General features: G+C 33.2%; 1 protein-coding gene across 3 annotated transcripts in view; it reads left to right on the top strand.

Annotated features, from left to right (window-relative positions):
* LOC118194896 (protein O-linked-mannose beta-1,4-N-acetylglucosaminyltransferase 2-like) overlaps nt 1-17,846 on the top strand; it is a 70,476-nt gene that overhangs the window by 44,037 nt on the left and 8,593 nt on the right. For 2 of the 3 annotated variants that reach the window (XM_035366105.2, XM_035366107.2), the window contains exon 2: nt 16,179-16,729. In XM_035366105.2, coding sequence (XP_035221996.2) covers nt 16,244-16,729 — 486 coding nt within the window. In that variant the 5' untranslated portion in view covers nt 16,179-16,243. Of the gene's footprint in view, nt 1-15,702; nt 16,040-16,178; nt 16,730-17,846 lie in introns of those variants that run through there. The other variant, XM_035366104.2, reaches the window with a different exon arrangement.

Genomic DNA, 17,846 nt, shown 5'->3' on the forward strand with positions numbered 1-17,846 from the left:
TGATTAAAGCATCACTAATAGAGAGAATACTAAAAACAGTACGAGAAAATGGAAAGAAATTGTAAATGAGAAGTGTAGCTTTGAAAACAAAGAGAGTAGAGTCCAAAGCTTTTTGATCACGATATCCTGTGCCGATATACTTCTAGCTGTCAAGCAGATCCTCTAAGAGGTGATCAGGTCCAGTTGCGTAGCTAGAGAAGGGCAAGAGGGGACATCTGCCCCAGGGGGCGCCAATTTGATGTTACAAAATGTAAATGTTTTCCATTTTTGGCATACAGAAAGGGGCGTAAAATCTTCAGTTTTCCCCTGGCGCTGAAAACCCTAGCTACGGCTCTGATCAGGTCCTTAGATGCTGACAACAGATCTTTTACTTTCAAAATGAACAAGAAGCACTTAATAATTTAGTGTAACTGCAATGCATTTGTGTAAGGCTGAAAATTTGACAGAAAAAATAAAATTCAAGGAACAAGTATGTGTAATTGTTTACGTTTTAAACCATTTGTCTGTGACCGTCTCAATTATCTCATTTTTATATTGTTATTTATTTTTGGGAGACATTTTTATTCTTAAGGGCATTTTTTTTTTCATTTTAAATGCGTTTTCCGGCCAGTTTTTAAGGGCATTTTTAGTGAATTTTTTGGCCATCAAAATCCGGATCCTGAAAGTAAGTAATGGAAAATCATCAAAGGAATAATGTACTCACCAGTCGCAAAAGCATAACCAGGCACGTGTTCAGCACGAGTCGCTCAACTCCAGTCTACTTTGTCGCACGTGGCTATCCTGTTCGAAGCATGCCATGATGTTCGGAGGGCCTGGGAACTGAATCGTTTGAAACCTTTCATTCATTGTTGTTTTGTGATAGTGCCCGCAATTGGTTGTATGCTTTTTCATCCTATTTCCCCTTGTTCCCACGAAAGTTTCCCACCACGGCTTGAATGGTAAGGGTTGCTATTGAACAAATTAGATTGTCGCCAAACATTTCGCTTAAAAAAAAAAAAAAAAAAAAATATGAAATGTGAACGCAGAAAAATATTGTTTATGAACTTTGTTTGAATTGTCTTTCTGGCAAACTATAGGAGAATTTCGCTAAATTGAAATGTAGAAGTCAAGATTTGTGTTAACTTTTTTTTGATAAATCGAATTTTAAGTTATTCACTTCCGTCTCTTCTTTTCCTATCGTTTCAACATATTGAAATTTTATTGTATAAGACGGTGGCAACTTGAACATTTTGTTACTTTGAGCATATCAGAGAGATGTATCATGCCTCTTTATTTGTGTCTATTTCCATCTATCTGTCTATGAACAGAAAGATAGATTTATTTCCCTCTCTTTATATACATAAAGTAATGAAATTTTATTACTAAAAGTGCGCCGAATGTTATTCATAATGAGGATGAGGCATTCAAATCCTGCTAATCTTGGAGGAGGGGACTGAATTCCGAATACTCAAATCTTTGAATTTTTTCGTCATTCTAATCCTGATCTAAAAATGTGTTAAACGTTTTAATCATAACTTAACAAATGATTATTTCAACATGGTAAAACACATGAAGGCTATAAGTCGAAGAAGAGGGAGGATTTCTTCTAGGACCTTCCTGGGGGGGGGATCACTTTACCCTTAAGGAAAACAACTTATGTGTAAGAAATGTATCTTAATATGTAAGAAAAATAAAAAATGTACAATTTAAATTAGCAGTGTAAATTAATTTCCCTTCTCTATTCTAAAGATAGTAATCTGTCTTTGCACTGCGTCATTTCGAGATTAATCCATGTCATATGACTTATATAATTCTGATGATGTAAATGGAACTAAAACAGCCAATAGTAATTTTACAGCAGTATTAATTATCCAATCAAAATGCACTGAGAAGGAAAATTGACTCAATTAAGATCTCATCCTAAACATAACACACTTGTTTGCAACTCTTTGGCCTAGCTGAACTGCTGTCTGCTGCTTCCTTCTTACTGCAGAGTTATCAAAAATGTAAACCTCTTGAAATAGGCACAGATAGTGTGCCTGTTTCAAGAGATTTATGTTGTTTGTGGCCGCAACATGTTTGCTGAAATAAAATATTTTATCTGCCTCGGTTGCCAGTTTCCTATTCATTGTGGATCGGCTTTTGACATCAAAATTCTCGCTGTTCATTACGGATTCAACCATCTGCGTTCTACACCATCAATACTGCAAAGTCTTTTTTTATTATTATTATATAAATATATCTGCAAAACAAGAAATTTTAAGGAATCCCCCCCTTCCCCATCTAAACATAATTCACAGCGTAGAAAACGATCTTTCGGCGGTACACGCTGTAATTGGTAGTATTATGAATTTCAGAAGTTTGTAAATGTTGGAGAAAATCTCTGTATTGCAGGTCTCTAAAGCTTCTGTTGCAAGTAAACTATTTTGCATTTGATGCAATTTTTTTCCTTCCCCAAAGTTGATATCTAGCATTTAAAATATCAGTATTGCAATCCTACAAATGAAAAGAATATATATTCATGTAAAAAGTTTTTCTTCATATTGAGATTAGAGAGAGAATTTGTTCTTTTTGTGAATTAAAAGAAATTTGTATTTCTTCATGCTTTAAAAAAAAAAAAAAAAAAAAAAAAAAAAAAACGAGCCTTTAAGTGCCAGATCACACTATCCAAGGATTGATTAAAAACTGATATGCGAAAACACGATTGGGCGAACTCAATTATATAATATTAAAACGACTTGTCAGTCGTGGAAGAAAAATTTCTAATTCTCTAATTCTTCATGTACTTGCTTCAGATCTGTGGTGAAACCTTTTTGTGAATGGTCACCAATTTCTATTAGTTCTTTTAAAATTTCATCATGTATCGTAAATATCGAATTTCTGCAGTGAGATCTATCGATTTTGACTGTAAAATTATACTACTCTCAACATATATGAAAATATTTTTGCAACTGAAATTAATGCAATCACAGAAGCAGAACGTTTCAATGAATTCAAGAAGTCGTAGAAGATTATTCTTTATCATGTCAGTTTTTCATTATTTCTAGTGCAAGAACCAAAGGTTTTAGTAATTCTACCATAATCATGACAGATTCGTATCTTTATCCAAAGCGGGACAATGTTTTTTCAGAGATACTCTTCTGTAAAGATGGACACAAATTTAGTGTACAATTTTTTGTAAAACAAAATTTCGCTTGGGCGTGTTCATAAAAGAATAACATTTTTCTATCATTCCCACGCAGTTACGAATATCTTTAATGCGACCTGCGTCAGAAATTGCCGAATTACGGAAATAAGGATCACAATTCCTGTAAATTTAGCTTGTAAGCCCTTGAATGCCCCGTACTTGGCTGCAGCCATCATAGCTTTGACTTCTATTGTATTTTAAATCTAAGTTTTCGATTTAAAATTACCTGCAATTGAATTAACCAAATTTTCTCCGCGTGTCAACACTAGAGGTACGAATTGTAAAAAAAAATTGTATTAAAATAGTTTTTATTTCAAGTTCTTCCGTACATCTCATACAAATTGGGACTTGCTCATCTGAAGAAACATTTGCAGTTTCATCAGCTATAACTGAAAAGCATTCGCTTTCCAAAAATAATTTCATTTCAAGTATTTATGATTTTATTTTGTATTTTTGGTGAAGATTGCGTTACTGATCCAAGATTATAATAATAATAATTCTCACTCATATTGGAAATCTGAAAAGTTGGCGATCATTTCTTTCATTCTGGTGAGATTCAGCACCATCAACTAACTAAAAAAAAAGTTTTGTAAAGCCATCTTAGTAAGAAAACCGAACATTTATATGATGAACTGACAAAAGACTGCGAAATGTATATATATATATATATATATGCCAAATAACGCTGCATCGGGAATTCTAAATGATATTACTGTGTTGCTTTTAAAAGTTTTGTAATTTTGCTGTTGAACTGTATATATGGCTTACTCGTAAGTACGAAGAAAATGATGTTTAATAAGTTAAAAAGTTAGTTGCTAAAAAGACATGGGTTAGTAGGAGTGAATGTAATAGCAGACTGAAGGAAGCTAAGCAAGAGCGGGAAGAACCAAAAACCAGTTTGTGACCGTTAAAATATGAAACCTTTTTTTTTTTTTTTTTTTTTTTTATGGGGGAGGGAAGCTTAGATTATCGATTATTTGCCACAAAACGCGGTATCTCATTTCCAATGTAATGGATCTGACTTTTAAAAATAATTTGTTTACGCATAAAATAATAATATTTGAAGTTTTTACTGTCGTTCAACTTGTGGCAGAATTGTGCCAATTTGTGGTAAATTTGTCGCCAAAATTGTGTCGTTCATCTGTTGCATTGTGAAAAGGAGAACGTGATCGGCTGCGTGGAAGCGTGAGAACGCACGTGCCCCGCGCGTTCCGGGCACAGATGTTACGCGTGCGTGGGATCTCGCCGACCGACAACTTTCTCACCGAAGTTTCCGTATTCAAAACGCCTTCCCCTTTCCTCCCTTTAACCTCAATTGTAGTACAACAGGACGAAAGGTCGCTGCTATTCCCCACGATTGCCTCCGCCCTTAAGGTGGTGGTATCTCACCTAGCGTATATGGTGTAAAATAAATTAAATTTCACTTTGAATTTTGCGCCAGGTTGGGAAAAGTTTTAAAATATTCGCATAAGTTTACCCTTCCGTAGTGCATTCACAGAACGAGCTCCCTTAAATTTAAAATGGATTCATCTATGTAGTGATTATTTTTGTTATACCAAGAAAGACAAACCTTTTCAAACTACCTGCAAAGATAACACCGAACATTTCCTTTCTAATTCTTGAACTTTAACCAACCTAAATACAAAAACGACGTATTACGGCAAAAGAAACACGATCTATCATTTCAGTAATTAAATTTGATTTAAAAATTTAAAACATTTAAATAATTAACTTCACATTCTAATTATTATGGATAATCTTGCTGTGAATTCTTTTTCTAATCATAATGGATCATTCGAGGCCATAGAAGTAATAGAAACACCAATAAGAAGGAGCGAGATTCAGGTTGCGAGAAATAGGGGAAAAAAAAAATCTTATTAGATATAGTAATGTTAATATGTTTATGTATTCTTATTGAAATCTAGGTTTCTTTTAGAGCTGTGGTCTTCAAACTGTGTTCCTCGGAACTGCGGGTTCTGTGAGTCAAAATAGAATTCGAAAAGAAAATTATAAAACACTTACACTAATTGAGTGGTACTGTTTATTAACTAAAAAATCTGTTTCAAAATTCTGTACTGTGATAAATCAGAGGACTTGTCAATGAAGGTTGATATGTCATTCAACATCTCTCTAAATTTTTGGTTGTAGATTCATGCAAAATTCCCACAATTTTCTCACATGGCTCTAAACATTTTGATGCCATTCGTAAGAAGGTATTTAAATGAAAAGTCTTTCTCAGCATTATATGGCAACAAATACAAAATATCGAAGCAAATAAAGCGAAGAGTGTGAAATACAGCAGCAGATAACATCAACAAAGCTAGACCTCGACAGTTTGTATTAAAAAGATAATTCAAGCACACTCCAGACGCTAAATATAATGCATGCGTAGGTGACAAGTGGAACACGAGTTAATGCTGTTAATGAGTATATCACATTAATTTTAAGTTAAATATTTTAATAAAAATACAGTACTTTAATTGTCCTTACATGAAGTACCTACAACATATTGATTTAGTTTAATTATTTTAAGATGTAATTTCCTAGGGATGGCATGGGCAATCTGTTTTGAACAAAAAGTCCTTGATTCTGTCCGTCCGTATAGACTTCGCCCAAAAATAGTAAAATGGATTCGGGAACTGTCAAATTGTATATTTTTGTTGATATCTAATAACCGAAAATTTTCGTGATTACTACCTTTATTTTGTACGAAAAGGGGGGAAAACGTAAAGCAATACGGTAATACTGAGTATTGTTTGTAACGAGCAAATTTCGTTTTTTTGTGGTGCATTGTAACGAGCAAATCTGCGAATCTCTTTTAGGTTCATCTTTTTTAAAATGGAGCTTCAAATGCGTTATGACAACGTTCTTTATAAAGCCAATTTTTTCTGTGAGCTGTTGTATTTATGAAGAAAAATATCTGACATGGACACCACATGACTACTTTATACTGCTTATTAAATTATACACATTTTTTAGTTTTACTTCGTTTAAACCTCTTTTTTTTTAAATTTCATTAGAGATATATTTCTAATTACATGAATTCAGTTCTTCAATCTTCATTAAAAGTTTCAAAATACAGAAAAACCAGGAATGATGCAGGAAGAGGAAGAAGAGATAATGTCTGTTGAGAATTTAAATGTTGTGACGAATTTGAAACGAAATTAAAATTGTCCTCTAGAATTTTTTCAGTTTGTCTTTTTTCTACACCTATGAGAAAAGAATTAATTTTATAAATGTCATATTTTATTTACGAAGGATGCACAAAGTTCTACACAAGGATATTTGCATCCACCTTCATAGAAAATTTTATTGAAGTGTTTTAGATATTTTTATATTTAATACTATTAAAATAATTTAAATCTTGCGTAAAATTTCCATTATTTTATTGTCACTCTTTCATACACTGATTTTCGTTAAATTAATAATCATTTATTATTGACAAATTGTAATTTATTTATTTTAAAAAAATAAACTTTTCGAACACTTAACACGGTGAACAAGACAAATGGATTAAATTAGCACATAAGTACATATTTGGTCCAGCTTTATTTAATATTCGCGGAAGAATGGTAGACTTTTTTAGGAATATTATACTTTATGAAACTGAGGAGCCGCAGTTTTGCATAAAAAGCGCGATTCATTCGCATAGTTTTAAAAGTGGAAACAGAAGTTGTTCTGTGCTAATTATTCCAATAAAGTCCATGTTTTACTCGGAGAGACGTTAACCTGAAAGCCCAAAGAAAGGTACATCATTTTAAATAATAAAAATTTAAATTGCTAAATGACTAAGAAAATAAAAATCATGGCATTGAAAACATCGAAGTTGACATGCTCTCTATATTGTTACAAAAAAAAAAAAAAAAAAAAAAGTTTACTATTTTTGCTATATTTAATAATTTAACTGAAATTCGAAATTACTGTAAAAAACAATCACTCAAAATTATTTTATCATTTCCTTCCCTCTTTTGTGCAGTATTTAGCTAATAAGTAACAAATCTTAAAATTAAATAACCCAACTTAATTTTTAGCTTTTCTTTCTTCTTAATACTTATTTTCATTAACTATTATGCTTTTAGATGCTCGGTCCGAAATGAAAGGGCGTTTTCTTCTCTATAGTGACATTAAACTTGATAGCTAGAGGGAAAGTGGGACCGGATACGAAGGACTGACTATTCAAAGTTGTAGAACAAACCTTCGAAATACAGGACAACCCCCCTCCGGCTACGCGCCCGCAATAAATTTGTATTACAAAACCAATAAAAATGTGTTACAGGTACCAAACTTCAGATTTGGATTGAAAATAAATATAAATTTGAAGTTTTTTTTTTTTTCTTTGCAATATTATTATTATTGTTTATTTATGCTTTGAAAAATACTTAATGAACAAAATTTATTAAAAATATTATATATTTTATTAATTAAAAAATAATTCTAGATCTCCAGCTGTTTTCAGATCGTGTATGCGGCTCGCTGGCAGTCTGAGACCATTGGTCTAGAGCAGGGATTTTTAAACCTTTACCTGCATAGACCTCTTTGAAAGTAGTAGTTTTTTCTTCATCGGCCTTCATATGTGTTTCTCTGTAATAATATGCTACATAATCATAATACAATTGATTACACATTAATTAAACGAGAATATAAAGATAACAATTAAACGAGAATATAAACAAAAGTTTGAAAAATAGTTTATTAGATTCATATTTTATTTTTAATTTTACAAAAATGAACAAGTTTTCAGACCCAAAAATCATAGATTAAAATGACACACAAGTTCAATTTTAATGAACGGAATGGTCACGCTTAATATATTAATGCAATTTGTTTTAATAGTTGAGACAAAATTGCTTAATATATAGTTTTTAATTACTTCATTTAAAAAATATTCAACCAGTTTCCTGCTTTCCATAGTAAATTATTCATTGGACTAAAACCCCCTCCTATGTAACGTGAACGACTTTTATTTTGGGATACTGAGGGTGTTTAGAAATTTTTAGAATGATTTCGGGGCCGTTTAATTAATATTTAAAATATAAAGAATATTTTTTTTAAATGTTCGATCTGATAGCCTTTTTCCCGGAATTATAAATCTGCATTGTGATTTCCATGATAGAAGGGCTTTTCGTAAAATTACCAGGGACACTGTTTTCTATTCTTCTTCCACTATTTTTTACGGTCCGTGAATAAATAACAGAACTTATCATTGACAAAATTTTTAAAAGCAGTATGTCTTTAGAATTCCCAATGGAGGGTTAAGTGTTGCCATACATTTCTTTTCATATTCGCTATATTATTTATATGTGCTATGCGATTTATTTAAAAATAATGCATAGCGATAATATCTGGCTGTAATATCCTTTTACTTTAAAAGCTATTCGACACGAAAGGGAAAATTGAGGAGTGAGACTAATGCATTTAAATGCTTTGTAACAGTTATGGGCCTCAACAAGAGCTTATCTTCGTAATGAGCTTATTCTTGTCGCCTTTGGCATAATTCTAAGAAAACATTGAAATGCAGTATATGCTTATAAATGCAGTATGTTGTCTCAGTCACATGCTTATTTTGAATGTCAAATTTGAGAAGTTTTAAATTATCTCATAATATACTTTTCGACGAAAATCTGTTCGGATCTTCAAGTAAACATTATTTGTGTTTCTTGAAATCTCATTATGGAATTAACTAAGTGCAAAATTAAGATAATTTGCACATTATGTTGAATTTCTGAAGAACTATGAGACAGATTTGAATGAAATGGGCTATGAATATACATTTATAACTGAGAAAGAGATGTACCATTCAAAAGTCATTTTACGTACGCATGATTGTTATTAACGGTCATAGTGCACGGATGTCCAAAATCCACACTGTGATATCTAACTAAAAGAGTCTAATATGGGGTATGGTCCTCTCTCATATCCAGACAGGTCAGACAGCTTGACGCCACAGTGGATAGGAAGCAGTTGAGGAGTCCCTATGGCAATCGATCCCACTCCTTCTGCAAGACAGTTTGCAAGTTCGGGATGGATTGGTGAGATGAAATTACCCTCCCAAGAGCGTCTTAGACATGCTCTATAGGTTTACGATCAGGAAATCTGGCTGACCAATCCATGCGGCGAATATTATCATTTGGCAGGTAATCGTGGACCAGCTGAGCGTTATTTGGACGAACTTTGTTTATTAACAGGAATCCAGGATCAACTGTGTCCCTGAAAAGTCAATCATAGGGCTGTATGATCTCTCTATACTTCATAGGAGTCAGGGAGCCTTTGCCTACAGAATTGTGCGGCCGTCAGGGAGGTTCCAGGCTATCTCCAGATACAGGTACTCCGAAAATCAGTGTCCAGGTTTAATCTGGCATCCAGGTATCTCTATTATCCAGGCATCTGTAAAAAGCACGGTACCCCAGTGAAGACTGGTCCAAGGTGCGTGCATGTTATCCAGTGGCGTAGCGATTGCGGGGGGGGGGCAAGGGATGTATGATGCCCCGGCCACCGCGCGCAAAGGGGCACCAAATGGTCTCCAAACGAGATTTTCCGGAAAATTTCAGTTTTTAATTTGATCAATTTCTGGAAAATATATTTAAAATTAATAATTATTGTAATATAGTTAATTAATTATTTTCTTGATTTGTCTGATAAAATGTTTGCAGTACATCAACCAAATATCTGCGCATACAAAACATTCTTTCTGACCACTTTATTTCTCTAAAATAGAGATATATTTTTATTTTTTTTAAAACGAAAATGCACGTATAGCTCTCGTTTTTTATTTTAAAACAATAACACGACATTGTCCCGAATTTCTCAAGCATATCCAGTTTCCAGAAACCGATTCCATAGGAAATAACATTTTGGGAAACTCCTAACGCTTCCGCTACTATGGATTGCGTTTGACTCTCCTGTAAACGACTGATGGCCTTCCTGGCTACCGATTCAACTAAGTCATCTTGCTGAGACTTCGTATATTCACTACTACAAAGCATTCAACGCGTGTCAATTGTTTTTAATGTCCTATTACAAAAGGAATGCTGCAGATCGCTCCTTACTCCTTATCTAAAACGCATAGTTTTGGACGTCACAGGCTAAATTTGCATATTCCCAACTTTCAAACGTTATAATTTTCCTTTGTAATCTCATCTATTTCCTTTTGTTTAAAAGGTTATCGATCATATGGTTATTTTATACCGACACCACAATATCCCCTAATTGTTTTGAGCAGTGAATGTGACTGCAAGATGTTACTCCGCAGTAGAAAAGGAATGGAACCTAAAACTCCATCACAGATCTATAGGGAAAATGTTTTTCCAATCCTAAGGCCCATATCATACGGCGTTTGTTTCACACGAACAACTGTTTCGGACAATTTTTCTGCCTGGTTTACTATTGAAAGAAAGACGCGCGACTTTTTCCTTCCTTTCCAAAAAAATTGCAGGTTGTTCGTTTTCAACCAATCAGCTATCAGCTTGTTTGTAGTGGGGAACCAGTTAACCCCAAAGCGATCTGTTTTGATTGGCTGTTGTGACAAAGCAGAAAAATTGTTCCAAACAGTTGTTCTTCCGAAACAAACCGACGTGTGATAGCAGCCTAAGACTCGCACTTCAAATACTCCTTACTATTTCCTTATCAAATACTAGCTATGAACGTTCATGCAGCAAATTAAAATAAATTTTGACATATTTGCAATCAAGGATGGGGCAAGATCCCCTAAGTCATCTAGCCTTTTTAAATGTGGAAAGAGAAAAATTTGAAAGAATCGACTTTAATGAAGTAATTGATAAATTTGCTTCATAGAAGGCAAGAAAAATGTATACATAGTAATTAATTGTATTAATGTATTATAATATTATACTATTAATAAATATATCTACTTCTCTATAATATATATTAAACTTTTAATAGTATAAAAATTATACATTTTTAAAAACAATTATAAAAATATGTAAAACAAATAATACTTTTTTAACTAATTCCAGATCATCGTATGTCTGATTTTTCCGCCGACACAGATACATTTCCGAATCCAATGCTAGTGCAGTTAGGTAGTGACTATTCTTAATATATTTTAGAGTATTTTATGGCAGATTCAGCATTTTAATATTATTTGCATTATTTTCTTATTACGAATATATTCTATACAACAGTATACTGTGTTTTTTTTGGGGTAGGGGCGCCAAAAAGGTATTTTGCCCCGGGCGCCAGTTATGCTTGCTACGCCACTGATGTTATCTGCACTATGCTAACTAAATACATTGTCTTTTGTTCTGCAGTAAGCGGGATGCAAACATCCGGTCTCCTGGCACACATGAAGCCTTCGAGCAACGGTAAATCGGAAAACTCTACTTCTAGTGGCAGCATAAAGCTCACGTGAGAGCTGTGAAACTGTAGCAGTTCTATAATCGTCTTGCTGAAGGTGCCAAAAAACGATTCGTTCGTCGTTGTGGATCGTAGTTGACCTTGTCTAGGTCTTCTCGATATAGATCCAGTGTTCTGAAACCGTTTCCACAAATTACAGATCACACTCGTTACATTGAGCTCTGTAGCCACCTCCTCTTTTGATTGCTCTGCCTTCAATCTGCCGATAAATCGCGGTCTCATTTCGTCATCCATACCTTCGTAGCTACTCATTTTACCTGATTTATAAGAATTGCTCAACTCTTGGCGAGAAACGGGGCGATTGTCGTGAAGGAGTACGAGCACAGAAAATCGCCGAAAACCGCTCCTACGCTTATATCCCCTCCATAGCATTGCTTCGCAGGCACGCACTTGTACGCTTACATATTCGACTCTGAATATTTGCATAATTAGTGCCTTTGGTTTAAAACTTTTCGTTTAAAAGTAGACGTCAATGCGCAAATCCCTTAATTTCGCACCCCAGTGTATAGAGTTTGGCGGGTAAAAATAACTGATAAAAACTATTTTACTTAGTAATATATTTAAAAACTGAGTAGGTACATAAAATTTTATGTGATTCTATTACTTAAAAAACGGAAGTATAAAGAAATCCTGGTTGTAGATCGATGCCTGTTATTCTCTTTATTCCAATCTGCTCGCGCTTACAAGTTTTAGAACAAAAGTCAGATGTATGTTTGTTAACCCTTTCCGGCACGCTACCTTTTAAAGTTGGAGTTTTGATTTAAAAAAAAAAAAAAAAAAAAAAAAAAAAAAAAAAAAAAAAAAAAGGCAGTCTAATTAGGCCTAAAGAAGTACACAAGTAAAATTTTGTGAAGATAGAGCTTATCTTTTAATTCTGTGGGAGTGCCGAAAGTGGGCACACTGATTAAATAGAACTTAGAAAAGAGTGCTGAAACGAGCATTGTTGTCAATGAACTGACCGATCAGATGCGGAAAAGCAAAGAATACAAATTCTCAGTTGTCCTAGATTATCAGTGAGCCCGGTCTGGGCACAATCTAGGGTTCGCCGTTTGATTTTAAGCAAGATTTCAAGGTAAAAATTTAAAACTAATATAGAATAAGGAGATTAGCATACAGCCAAAAAATTAACATAGAAATTTTTTTTCAAACAATTTCTTTTATACCCTAAAAAAATCTGGAAGATTTCTTTGAAAAATGAGAGTCTTAAAAAACTAAACATGGGCTAAAATATATATGGACTGGTTTGTGTTGAGCTGCCATTTACTATAAATAAAGAAGGTTCATAGTAACCTATAACTCTTTTTTCATTCAATTTTTCTGTGCGTACAAAATGAAATTATTAGACGTGTCCAGATGTAACACACACTGTGCCGCAAAGGGTTAAGTTGCATTTCGCTGAGTACTTAATCCTTTTCATACACAAGAAAAGTTCTTCACATTGATATGTTCTACCGAACATAAATATTACGTAAGATGCAAATTTGCGATTTTTCTAGGAATTGTGCTTTTAAATATTTGTAAAATTCGGAGATATTCACTAGAGTATATTCATTAAATATCTCTCAATTTCATCTGTAAATTCGCCAACACATTCTCGGTGTCAGTTGAGATAATATTTTTGTAATGAGTTCGTCTCAGGAGTCCTTTTTATATACGTCTCGATTTTGGATGGAGTTCGAATTTTTATTAATATTGTTACACAGGTAACAATACGGTTTCTTAATACGTACGGTTTCGTAATTCGAACAGAGAATCGATGATAGCTTGGTAAAGTTTATTTTCTGAAAAGAAACACATTACAGTTTTGTAACTTTCTACGAAAGTACTCGTGCAGCTCTTCCAGTAGGAAAGAGCACAATCAATAGTTACTACTCCTTACTACTAATAACGTCAAACACAACGCAATGCAAACAAAGATCGAAACTCGCACGAAGATCTCTCAGTATTCCGAAGTCAGGTCTGAAATGGAAACTGAGAACTGATGCTTTCTCCGAGCTGCTATAGTTTTCCTCCGGCCGCCAAGAAATCTCTAGTACCTTCCATTTCACGAAATTACTGGAAGGCATATATGGTTAAAGTTACACATAAGGGCCGGATGCGGTTACTGTTACATATAGAGATCAATTACAGTCCTTCAGGGACTGGGCCAAATGGTCGCTTCCTTTGGCGACGTCATCAAAACCATCGCCAGCTTAGCGATTTCTCGCCAATTTAGCGACGTGACTTTTTACCTTGATGTTAAATAGACTTACCCTTGTAATATTATCTTTTTGGCAGAGCTTGGCTTTTCTTGAAGCTGTTCATTTTACATTATACAAAATTAGTAATAGGATATTATAATTATATATTTTTGTTATTTTTTATGTATTTAGTTATTAATTATAGAATCTTTTTAATATTTGTTATTTTATTATTTTCAAAATTTATATTTTATTATATTTTTTAATATTTTATTTAACAAAAAATTACTGTCTCTCGTGATAGATAGTCACAACACTGTAAATGCAATTTTTATTATCATTGTGATTTATATTTGAGAATTTTCCTCTCTTTCTTGTCTGTGTTGAGTTGAATTGTTAAAATTTCGCAGATCACTTGGGTAGCTCACGACTAATTATTTGCAGCAGACGTCGCATAATGTGATCACGTTTATCCATGGCTACTTTTATAATATTAAACTATGAGAAAAAATATCCTTCGAAATAGCAATTAAATATAACTTATTTAATATAAATATAACCAGAAGCATAAAATAGGCACTTTCACAGCATTTTAAATAGGAAAATGCAAAAATGTGTTTATGAACTGTCCATAACGTCCCCAGAAATTATTTGACCGATGCTGTATCCTTACTTAGTCGTAGAAGGGCATCCTTCATTGGAAAAGAACTTTTGAATGTGCAATTTAAAATTAGCCCCACCCCAACCCAAAAATGCGACCTTAGTTTGGAGTAGATATTTTCAGGGCTGCAGACTTTTTTGCTTCTGAAGAATGACCTGTGTCTGATCCCCCTCAAAATCGTTATAGTTACAGAACATCTGTGTCAAAATAAATTTTTTTTTTTTTTTTTTTTTTTTTCCATGCTCAAACGGGCTATTAGTCTCAAAACGCAATTTTGCATGGTACATTGTAAACGCATTGTCACTTTTCATTCGAGTCAGTTGCTATTCGGATAAACGAAATATATTATTCTTTCGTATTTAATCTGCCTGTTATGAATGAAGAAATTAAACTAATTTAAAATGCAACTAAAATTGAGGGTCTTAAAAATATATTTTTTTTTTCCAGTCTGATTGATTTAAAAAATGCATTTAATTCAGGATTTATTTAATTAAAAAACCTTAAAATATTTTTACAGAATTACATTACCTACTTGTTCACTTTCTAAATACACATAAGCTCTATACCGTTTCCATGTTAGAGTAAATGCATTTTTTTCGCTACTCCATCTGTGTTGATTAACGACATTAAACTTTAAAAGAGCTGTTTTGAACGAACGTTAAAGTCTGAACTCTTTCAGATTTGAATTCCTTTAATTAATTAATTTATTTATGCCTAATTTTAAATGGTTGATTAAAATCGAAACCATGATGTATAGCGACTTAATCCCTTGCTAAGCGACATTTCTTTGTAAATTGGCAATTTTCATAATGCATTTTAAACTTATTTGTCAACTTAACTTCAATTAAAAAAATTATTTTATAATATTTTGATCCTATGAAATGAATTGTTGGTCACAATAAGCTACATATTTTAGAAGTTTTCATATTCAGAAAATCGAAACTTCGGTAATTCTATAACAATATCTGAATGATAGCATTAATTGCGATTATGTGGTGGTGTACTGCATGTAAAATGAATGTAACAAACTGCATGTAAATGTAACGTAAAGTACGTACGTATACAAATGCAGTATACTGAATGTAAAATTTATGTAACAAACAAGTTCACCGATGTTTTTAACTGGAATGCGGTGTTTAATTATGTCTGCAAATATTATAATTAGCAATAGCTTTTTATGTGTAGGGGGAATGCTATGGGAAACACCCTGTATCGGAAAGATTAAACAGCATGCGAAGGGGGGGATAGAGGGGAACTGGGGAAGTTGAAAAGGACCTGGGAAAAAGTTCGGTTCTCCGCCTCTTTCCCACAGTCCTCAATCACCGGGCGCAGCAGAGGTACAACAACAAGTCTCCCAGAACCTTTTTTTTTGTCATTACCTTTCTTTCAAACGCATTGCGGTGTCAAGTCTTCTATATTTGGCGGTTTATCTTTTATATTTGGACTGCATGCAGAATGTCAGTGTTACAGCTCTCTGCATTAGCTGTTGGCGTATTTTGGGGATTTCAGTTGAACTTTAATGCAGTAACCTTTTCATCTACATAACTTTTTGAAGTCCCTAACCTTCGGCATTCGTATGCGTGAACTACCGGTAGCTGTCGATGAAAATCGTGGTGTGCTTGTGTCCTTTTTATTCATCATGCATTTATAATTTTTAAGGTATCTTTTTTTCGTAGCTAGACTATTAACGCCATAATATTAAATATGTATCTTTTTACTTATCACATTAGTATCTTTCTGTGTTTTACTTGTGTTCGGTGTGTTGCTATGTTTGCTGATTTCTTTTTTTATTTTGCAGATTCATTATTTACATTTTGGATCATTTCCATCAGACAAGGTTCCAATTTTATATCATCATTAACTATGGATAAATCGTTATGCCTATGTGAGCTATTCACCATCTTCGTTTTTTTTATCATTACTGTGTCATCTGCGCCAACATGTAATGGAAAGTCATCCTGCAGTGAAAAATTAATGGTCACCATTTATCCTGGACACTGGCCTTCGAACTATTGCAGAATGAAGAATGTTGTCTTCAACACAGGTGATCGCATCTTGCGGGTAGATGGCGATATTCGGGAGTTAGACAAATGCCACAAAGTGAGAGATTTGTGGAAGTTTGAAAGCTCTGAAATTGTTTCCGAGCAGTCACTGAACAATATTATTTGTGATCAAGTTTTCACAAGAGGACATTTTTTCACCACTTATTACTTTCATGGCAGCAATTATTTTCATTTACATTACGATACCATGCTTCCTATGTTTCTTGCTCTGCATCAAGATCCCATCAAGACCATCCGCGCAAAAGACGTGGCTCTACTTCCTGCAATTGAAACTGTCAGAGGCGAGGTAAATTTCAAAAATTATACAATAATATAAAAGTAATATATTATAATATTAATTAATGTTAATATAATACTTTTATGTGTTAAGTATATTTTGACGATTTTATTAGCTGTGAAAGAGCAGTAATTTTATTGACTAAGCTTTCAAATTTATTGAGCCTTTAAAGATAACTAGAGAGATGCATGTGATACAGTTAAAAGAAAATCATATTTTGTTTGAAGTGTAAAATGCATTCTTAGTTCCCAGATAAGATATAAGTTTTAATGTATTTTTAAAAAAAATGAAATGCATGAAGTCAGCAGGTGATTCTAAAGACATTTAAATATGTCTTTAGAATCACCTGCTGACTCTCAAAGAAATTTTCTGTAGGAGGTTTTGTAGAAGATACCTTGTCATCTCCATATGTAATTTAGTTTATATGTATAAATATAAAACCAGTTTAGTTATATCTATGCATAATTCATTTGTACACATATACGTATATTGCATATAAAACCAGTTTAGTTATATCTATGCATAATTCATTTGTACACATATACATATATTGCTGTTCCATATATACATATAAAACTTCAATAATACAAAGCTAATTTTCAAGAAATAGCCTATGATGTTTAATAAATAATTAATTTTAAAACTTTGTGTTGATTGCTGAAATGACGGTTAAGAGTATCCATTAATAGTTGGAGTGGTATTTTTTTCTTTCCAGTTATGTATTAATTTTAATTAGTTTTTTCTATAATTCAATTAATAAATGAATAAAAAATACCCTTTACATTCCTTCTTTGATTAAATGATGAATGAATAAAAAGTATAAGGTATTCCATTTGGTAAAATCCTAGGAGAGCCCACATCCTTGGCAACAAACTGTGAAAGTGCAGAATCACCCACTGCTTTGCACGTTTCTCAAAATTGCCAACTTGAAATTAATAAGTCAAAGAATTGAAAATTCTGTATCCATGTACACATCGACCTATTTTCACTTAAAAAACATCAGAGAATTGCACAAACTTGCCATTGCACACTCCAATTACTTTGTCCATGTACACATCTGTACATGCCATGTAAGTGGATGTACAGATGTACAGCCCATACCCATGCCATGTAGATGTACAGCCCA

The sequence above is a fragment of the Stegodyphus dumicola genome, chromosome 10 (genome assembly GCF_044657685.1).
Source record: "Stegodyphus dumicola isolate Sdum_Otavi_A_Nest chromosome 10, ASM4465768v1".
In the NCBI taxonomy this organism is placed as follows: Eukaryota; Metazoa; Arthropoda; class Arachnida; order Araneae; family Eresidae; genus Stegodyphus; species Stegodyphus dumicola.